The 8,425-nt window shown below is 37.1% G+C and overlaps 1 protein-coding gene across 1 annotated transcript; it reads left to right on the top strand.

Annotated features, from left to right (window-relative positions):
* The first annotated feature begins 221 nt into the window (after positions 1–221).
* On the top strand, positions 222–7,329 carry LOC135154404 (monocarboxylate transporter 12-like). The gene is made up of 3 exons (XM_064100551.1): positions 222–294; positions 1,435–2,388; positions 7,050–7,329. The coding sequence occupies exons 2-3, from the start codon at positions 1,449–1,451 to the stop codon at positions 7,190–7,192; spliced, it is 1,083 nt and encodes a 360-aa protein (XP_063956621.1). The 5' UTR covers positions 222–294; positions 1,435–1,448; the 3' UTR covers positions 7,193–7,329.
* Positions 7,330–8,425: the final 1,096 nt, after the last annotated feature.

Raw genomic sequence — 8,425 nt, 5'->3', positions numbered from 1 at the left:
TAAAATAATTGTAAAACATACTAAATATTTTGGAAAATTTCAAGCAACGTTGAGTTGAAATTTACCCTTCAAATATGCATTTTGCCCAATGACGTTCATGAATCGTCGTGCTCATTGTACCCCGTGTTCTCGTCCATTTTCTCACAATATTAGGTCCATTTGTAACACTCGCTCTCCGGCTAGCTAACCACCGGTCTGTTGCTATGTCAGGGGGTCTTTTGTCTGGTCTATGTATTATTGCCTGCGCTTTCCTGAGAAACACAATTGCGATCGGAGTCTTTCTCGCTCTAGCAGGTAGGTGTATTTCTTGCACTCTAAAAAACGAAGAGCTACAAAGAGATAATTTAGCTCTTAATGAGCGTGTATAGTGACTGCTGATTTTTCTCGTTCAAATTTGAACTAAACCAAATCAGCACTCGGAAGTGCAGTCACGCTCTTTAAGAGCTAAATTAGCTCTCCGTTTCTTAGAGTGTAAGGACCTTAGTTAACATGACAAAGTTGTTGATAAATAAGAACAATAATCCAGAACGTTGATTAATGTTGAATATGTTATCATTATTCATATGGATAACAAAAAATGATTAAAATAATAAACACAGGTTTTATAGAAACTTTCTAGGCCCCCAAAATGATTAAAATACGTAATTCATCTTCCGGTGGTATAATTATCACACATGTGGTATATGTAGTAAAATATGGATGTTGAATATACAAAAAAATTATTACAGATTGTATATAATTTATCACATTCTATGTGTACGTAGCACGAATATTTGCTCATGTATAATGAAGAATAAAACATATTGGGTAGCAATTGAGAATAATCATAGAAGGATAATGTGCTCTTGTGTGTGGGGGCATTTGAGTGTGGGCGTGGATGTGAGTGCATTATTGGGATTCTACAGATACCGTCAAGAACCTGACCTTTCACATGGTCTCGTAGTTGTGACTCTCGATAAATGGCGCTATATAAATGTCTGTTACAATTATCAATACCATTGTTATTAATAATACTATAATTGTAATCAATATAATTATAATTTATTATCATTATCATTATTGTTACTATAGGTATTTTTATGTACTATTATATATTTTCTTCACCTCCTCCTCCTTCTTCTTCTTATTATTATCCTCGTTGTCATGATGTTTTTATATTCATATACTGTTTACGTCTGAGACCAACCTTTACCGTCAAGAACCTGACCTTTCACGTGGTTTCTTAGTTCTGACTCTCGATAAATGGTGCTATATTGTTATTAATAATATAATAATATAATTGTAATTATTATAATTTATTATCATTATCATTAATGTTATTTATTTTTAAGCAATATTCTTCTTCTTCTTCTTACTATTAGCATCATCATTATTATATCATCAATTATATTATACTATCATTATTAATACCCTCATCAACATTTTATTTTTCAGGTGCTGGATTTTCAATGACCTTCACACCATTAAACCTCGCACTGAACGACTCCTTTCAAGAACATTTTGTTTTTTGGAGCACATTAACTTCATATGGCTACACATTAGGTTCTATGTTGATGCCTATTGTGATTGAAAAATCGCTTCAAGCTTATGGATACGAAGGTGCCTTCCTCATTCTCGGTGCTATTACACTTCATACACTCGTATGCGGCGCTGCGATTCGGAAGGCGGTAGGCAACGGAGATGCTAGCAGAACTGGCGGATCCAACAACCATGGGAATGCGGAGAGTAAACACAAGCGTGGGAATGAAAATGGCGAATTGATGAACGAGACGGATATGCATCTTCACTGGGAGGAGGAAGGGAAGACGGAGGAGGAATCACAGGGGGAGGAACGAGAGGATGAGAATTGCAAAGAAACCTGCCAAGAGAAAAGACGGTTGATCCAATGCGAGCCTGTCCCTGCCCGAAACGCGCCAGCGGTTCTGTGTCACGGACTACTCCAGGAAAGGATCTTCGTTGTTTCAATTCCGATTGCGTTCTTGATGAATTATATAATCTATGCCTGGATGCTGTTTCTGGTTTCCCATGCCGAGGAGTTGGGTATTCCTCCACCCAGAGCTATCTATCTATCCACAATCGGCGGTATAGCTGGCGTGATTGGTCGCTCCGTCCTCATGATCCTCCTCAAACATGGCGCCAATGATTTAGTCGTGTATATCATCGCAGGTACAATCTGTACTGTCTCCTTGTTGTTGGATTTCATCGGCTCCGATTATCCTATTCGGGCTGTCCTGGCATTTACACAGGGGCTCTGCTTTTTCATCGAGGACAATGTGTATATCAGCCTGTCCAAGAAAGCGGTCTTTGACGAGGCGAATTTTGACATAGCCTTGTCGCTTTACAGCTTCATGTGCGGAGTCGGCATTGCATGTGGAGGGTTATTGACAGGTAAGTGGAGCCTTCGGCATGACAGGAGTCCATTCCATACTGAGTATCACGATTTTGTCCTTCTGAACAGATTTGAACGGCACTGCCACTTTACAAAATATGTATTATTTCAAGGATCGCGATTGGTCACAAGACGCAAAAGTAGGTGGACCGAAAACATGACCAGTGCTAATGTAAAATCGAAGGAACGCACCACAAATTTTACCATTGCTTATAACTTTTAGAGTCCCGAGTTTTCTGCGATGTCCTATAAAAATAATACATTTACGATCTTATGTATAAAAGTATAGGCCTACGGAAATAAAATTTGGGTTCTTGAATTGGTGCACACTGTGCACTAATTTTAAACCACCCATCTACAGTTAAAACGTTAATAATAATAACAAGAAGAAGAAGAATAAAAAACTCACGTGTACTGGATTTCCACTCACACACTCAGTTCCGTGCGTTATTGATCTAATGGCGTATTTTAGCATCCATTTCGCAGACGCTTTTTGGAACGTTGAAAATGTACTGAAAATGACAGTCAAATCACAATGGAAAGATTAGAGGTCATTGTCGAATGTGAGTGTCGCAGGACGGACAGCACGTTGTCTTACGAAAAAATTGGAAGGCGTCTGGGAAGTAATTGCTAAGATGACCTAAAGACAAATCGCGGTTTAAAGGGGCCACAACAGTCAGAAAATGTCAGTGGTAGAAAATCATTTCCTGACTGACATTTAGGGTATTTACATATTTCAGGGATGCAATCTTATGGGTGCAGTGAGAACGGCGGGACTAAAGTAGACTCAGTGAATAAAATCAGAAATCAACTTTGAACTAGGGACTGATACTTGGCACGATAAGACACAATGTAGTTTTAGTAAAACGACTTGCCCACAAAATATTCGAGATGCATCGCAAACCACAATACCCTTTATTGAATTTTACAGTTGAGCAATATTTTGTAAAAAGTGATTTGCACGTCGTCATGAATATTCATTAGGTTGACTGATGATGTCACATCCCTACTTTCCCCTTTCTTACGTCATTACATGAAATCTTAATTGTTTCATTATTTCATACATGTGTGAATAGTATGTCTCCATTATAATGGAAAAAGTTGCAGCAATGAATATCTAATGCACTAAATCAGTTGTGAATCCAATCTTTGTAGTTCTTGGAGGAACATTTTTGAATTAACCTAATTTAATATAATAAAATACAAAAGAACAAATGGGGATATGACATCATCTAATTGCTCATTGAATATTCATGAAGACATGCCTAGAACCAGTGTTGTAGTCAAGGCCCAAACCTCCAAGGCCAAGGCCAAGGCTTCAATACCCAAGGCCAAGGCATGAAAATCCAAGGCCAAGGCCAAAACCTGAAAACCTCAAGGTCAAGGTCAAGGCCAAGGCCAAGGCATTTCAAACTTCCGATTTATGGAACAATGAGCCAACAATGCTTAGTCGGCATACATGACACACAGGGCAAGATGTATAAAAGGTGTGAGCAAGCAAAATTTTTGACCCTTGTACATGTAAAAAAAAAAATTTCATGATAGATTTAGACATAATATTAAAATTATAATATAGTTACCTTCGTACATGAAATACATTATTTTTCTAGGCGATTTATATCGCAATAATTATTACCAATGTCATCTGATCCTGCCATGCCCATTCTCAAAGTATGCCTTTCTCCACTCTCTTGGACAGGGGTGGCAGAAAATATTTTTGTTTCGGGGGGGGGGGGGGGGGAGGTCAAAGCCCAAAAGGGCACTTTTATGTAAAAAATTTGCATTTTGGTGCAAAAAGATTTATCAAATGTGTGAAGTAGTTGTGTGTTTTGTAGAAATTAAGTTGAGCAAAGCCTTTTTAAAGTGATTTCTAATTGATAAGTTAGATAATTTATTTTAGGCTTTACTTTTCCGCGAGGAAGCGTAGCGAGCAAGCGGTTTTGAAAAAAAATCAATTCTTAACTCGTAAAACTTGATTTTTTGTCAATTATGGCGCTAATCACTGTTAAAAGGGCATCCTTGCGAGATGTTACCAGCGTGTATCACGAGCTCAAACTTCTGGACATTTTGTAATAAGACATAAACATTAAATATTCTGAGCTGTTCTGAGCTCTTTTATGAAAAAGATGTGTATCTAACTAAAGAGTAAACGCGAGTGCGCAGCGCGAGCTGAAATTTGTAATATACTGATCAGAAAAGGAACCTGTTAAGGCCTGCATTTAGTGACTCATAAATAAGATACATAACTCACCAATCAAATAATGCGAGCGCAAAGTGCAAGCTCAAAACTTTGTGATTCTCCAACCTCAAAATGGACATTCTAAGCATTTTTGTGGTTAAACTGGAACATAACGAGTACATTACTTAACAATAATTTATGCGAGTGCAGAACGAAAGCCAAAAATTTGTGATATTCCAACCTGAAAACTGGACATTCTAAACATTTTTGTAATCATGAACAGTATTAGTACCGCACTTAACAATAATTGATGCGAGCGCGATCCAAAATTTAGTGATTTTCGAACCTAAAATGTATTATGTTTTACTATTAAAAAGGTATTTCTTTTTTTTTTGGGGGGGGGGGGGGCAAGAGAGTACAAAGCACAAGTTGAGATTATCAAATGCTGACATGAAAATGAGTCATTTTGAGGAATCTTGTCAGTTTTCATGGATTTTTTCTGCTTACAACCACTTTTCAATTTCAATTATCATTTCTTGTATTTTCTACACTTATTTTACAAAATAAAGTTATATTCAAAAGGATATGAAATAAACGGGGCGCACCCCATACCCTTAGTTGGGGGGGGGGGGAGGGTATATCTTAATTACAGTAAAATAGAGTTCTCCTTTGAAACATATTGACACAAAAATAAATACGTTGTTTATCCCCTTGCAACTGTACTGAAATGAAATTTACTGTCGAACCATATGATTAAAAAGAAGTAAACACTTTTTTACTTTGTTTTGTCAGTCTTAGCCACTAGACCCAAAACAAAATATATACAATTAAGAAAAAGATGTACTGCTTATCAACATATTAACTGATTTTGCAGTTTATTCTTCCTAACCAGCCAAATATGTCACCCCATCTTTCTTACGTCCTCACATGTTTCTCCCCCTTCTCTCTCCTTCTCTTCCCATTCCATATCCGAACCCCCCCCCCAAAAAAAAAAAAAAGTTCCACCACCTAGAATAAACTTAGAAAAGGAGAAAAAAAGGAAAGAAAAAGGAATAAATGTTATATCTTTTTCTAAACATATTCAATTCAATTCAATTCAATTCATTTTATTGTCATGTATAAAAAACACAAAAATTGTCCTCGGACTCCTTTCTTAACAAAAAGTGCATAAAAAAAAATCATTCACAAACTATAAATACAATACATCAAAATAATACATACATGTAGTATAAATACATCAATAAAATAAATATACATAAATATACCCTGTCTGCATGCTTGAGCACCCACTACACGACACCAACCACTGGCCCACTGTATGAAACAAAGTGTCACCACAGTGGAATAATGCGATCTAAGGTGGGTACTCAAGCATGCAGACAGGTACCAGGAGCTATTAAGTGGATACATGATTACATTAAGTGAATAAATTAGATTAGAATAGCATTGTCTATTATCTCACAAATTTTGCATTATAGCACTTTGATGCCAAAGGTATAAAGGACGTTCTGAACCTTTCTGTTCTCACCTTGTGAGTCTAATGCGACCAGATATTGTCACAATCTATCACAAAATTAGCTTTTCTTATAGTAAGAGGGTGAAAAATTTTGCTCGCTCGCTCGCTTTAATGGCTCTCAACTTTTTGGGGCAGAAATCTGGCTCTGCATCCCATGCTTGGCCCCTAAAAATTTGTGGCTCATCATGCCATAACCTATTGACATAACCTATGACAAAATTGAAGATTGTGTTCAAGTTTACCAAATCTTTTCAAATATATTTCAGACTAAAAACATTCTTGTTGGCCAAACAAAATCATAATGGAATAGAAATCAACCATGATATCATTCTGTAGACTATAGAATGATATCATGCTGTCAAAATTGCAGTCAGATCTGTCAGAATTATACTTCTCATCAAATCACATCTTTATCATAATCATTGTTGCCATCATTATCATTATTAATATTGTCATTATCATCATTAGTCATGATTACAGCACATTACCAAATAATGTTATTTTTCATCACTGCTGTTGTCTTTGTTAAATATGTGATGGTAATCCTTGATAATGGTGATAATTACAATTGATGGCACTGCTAGTACACTTACTACTGCTGCAGCTAGTGCTACCTTGAAAAAGCCTTGAAAATGCCTTGATATTTCAAGGCTCAAAATCCTCAAGGCCAAGGCCCTCTCAAGGCCAAGGCTTTGAAAAAGTAGGCCTTAAAGCCAAGGCCGAGCATCAAGGCAGTACAACACTGCCTAGAACTGTTTCACCGGAAAATGCTAAACTTTAAAACGTCATTACTTCGTTATTCCTTGTCCGATTTTGATTAAATTTTCAGTGTTTTGTTTGTCTGATTTAAAATCATATTAACTTCAGCCTGGAGTACCCCTTTAAGTGCTGTAGTAAATAACTTTTATTGCAATCATTATTTTACTGTATTTATCATATTCCATTTTATCGATATCATTCCATAGGTTACCTCATCGATGTCACCCAATCTTTTACGAAGGTCTTCATCATCATCGGCTTCATACATGCCATTGCAGTCATCAATCTCCTCGTCGTAGTCGTTCTCATCAAAAGACGAGGCGAAGAGACGATCAGTAAGCGTGCGTGAATATGAACTAATTTCGGAAGACCATGGAAAACGGGATTGATATCTTAAAGAGCCAAATACCTGAAGAATATTTTGCCTATTCGATTATTCGATTGGTATGTTCGTAGTCAATGGGTACTGACGTACCAAAGATTCCGAAACATAAAGGACCTATGCAAAGAAGTGGGCATTAATCGGTTAGTTAATCGATTCACGTACACATGACGGTCATTGCCATCTGATTTATTTTTGAAGAAAAAAAAAAAGATATTTTCAAGAGTCAAATATCTGAAGAACATTTTGCCTATTCGATTCGTACACTGTTAGAAAAAACAAAAGATCTTACAGAAGAACAATTCGATTTTACAGAAATAAATAACAAATTATCCTGTAAATGGCTATAATAGGAAAAATTTTGTGCAATTTTTCTACAATTTTACAGAAAATGTCTGTTTAAAAAAAGGGGGAAAAGTTTTATTACAATATATTTGTAAGGTTACAGGTATTCTCGAGACTCTGCTGCAGGAATTTCTGTCTTTTTTAAGTAGAATGTTTTTAACAGTGTATGTTCTTAAACAATGGCCGTATTAGTCAGGATACCGAAGCGTCATGGACCAACAAAGAGATGAGCATTCATCAGATTATGGATTTCACGAACAAATTACTGTCATTGCCATCTAATACTGTTTTCAGTAACACGTGATTATTTTGGTCCCCACCAGGCCCGCACTAAAAATAGTCCACACCACAAAATAAAATTGCATTCAGCTATTATGGCAGAGCCTCGCTACTTTTACGATCACCCAAAACTCGGGCATGCGGGCCCGGCGCCTGTCTGGTGCTGATAAAATCAGCACCAAACTTGCCAAGGCCTGGGGGGGGGAGGGGGGGGGGGTTATTTTAGCCCGCGGCATTCATAAACTCTACATTTTACGACTTAGCCCAGGGGGCCGTTTCATAAAGCTGTTCGTAAGTTAAGAGCGACTTTAAGAACGACTGGTGAACCTTTCTTACGCACTAAACCATCGCCTATGGTGTATACCATTTACCAAAAGAAAGGATCTCCAGTCGTTCTTAAAGTTGCTCTTATCTTACGAACAGCTTTATGAAACACCCACCAGGACTGGTCCGGAGCAGCGAGTTACTGAAAGCGGTATAAGTATCATTCTCTTCATTCTTCTTTACTTTGATCCGGTGATGGTCACCAACAACGAGGCCATGGATTGATAGAAACAATCCGAACAGTCCGAAAGA

This window comes from Lytechinus pictus, chromosome 6 (assembly GCF_037042905.1).
Source record: "Lytechinus pictus isolate F3 Inbred chromosome 6, Lp3.0, whole genome shotgun sequence".
Classification (NCBI taxonomy): domain Eukaryota; kingdom Metazoa; phylum Echinodermata; class Echinoidea; order Temnopleuroida; family Toxopneustidae; genus Lytechinus; species Lytechinus pictus.
Note: the sequence above shows the minus strand (reverse complement) of the source record. Positions and strands in the feature narration are given on the sequence as shown.

Excerpts from the sequence above, each read along its gene's own strand:
- LOC135154404 (XM_064100551.1), top strand. The coding sequence starts at position 1,449 with ATGACCTTCACACCATTAAACCTCGCACTGAACGACTCCTTTCAAGAA. Across the intron at positions 2,389-7,049 it reads ATGTGGAGGGTTATTGACAG|GTTACCTCATCGATGTCACC; the intron begins GTAAGTGGAGCC and ends ATCATTCCATAG.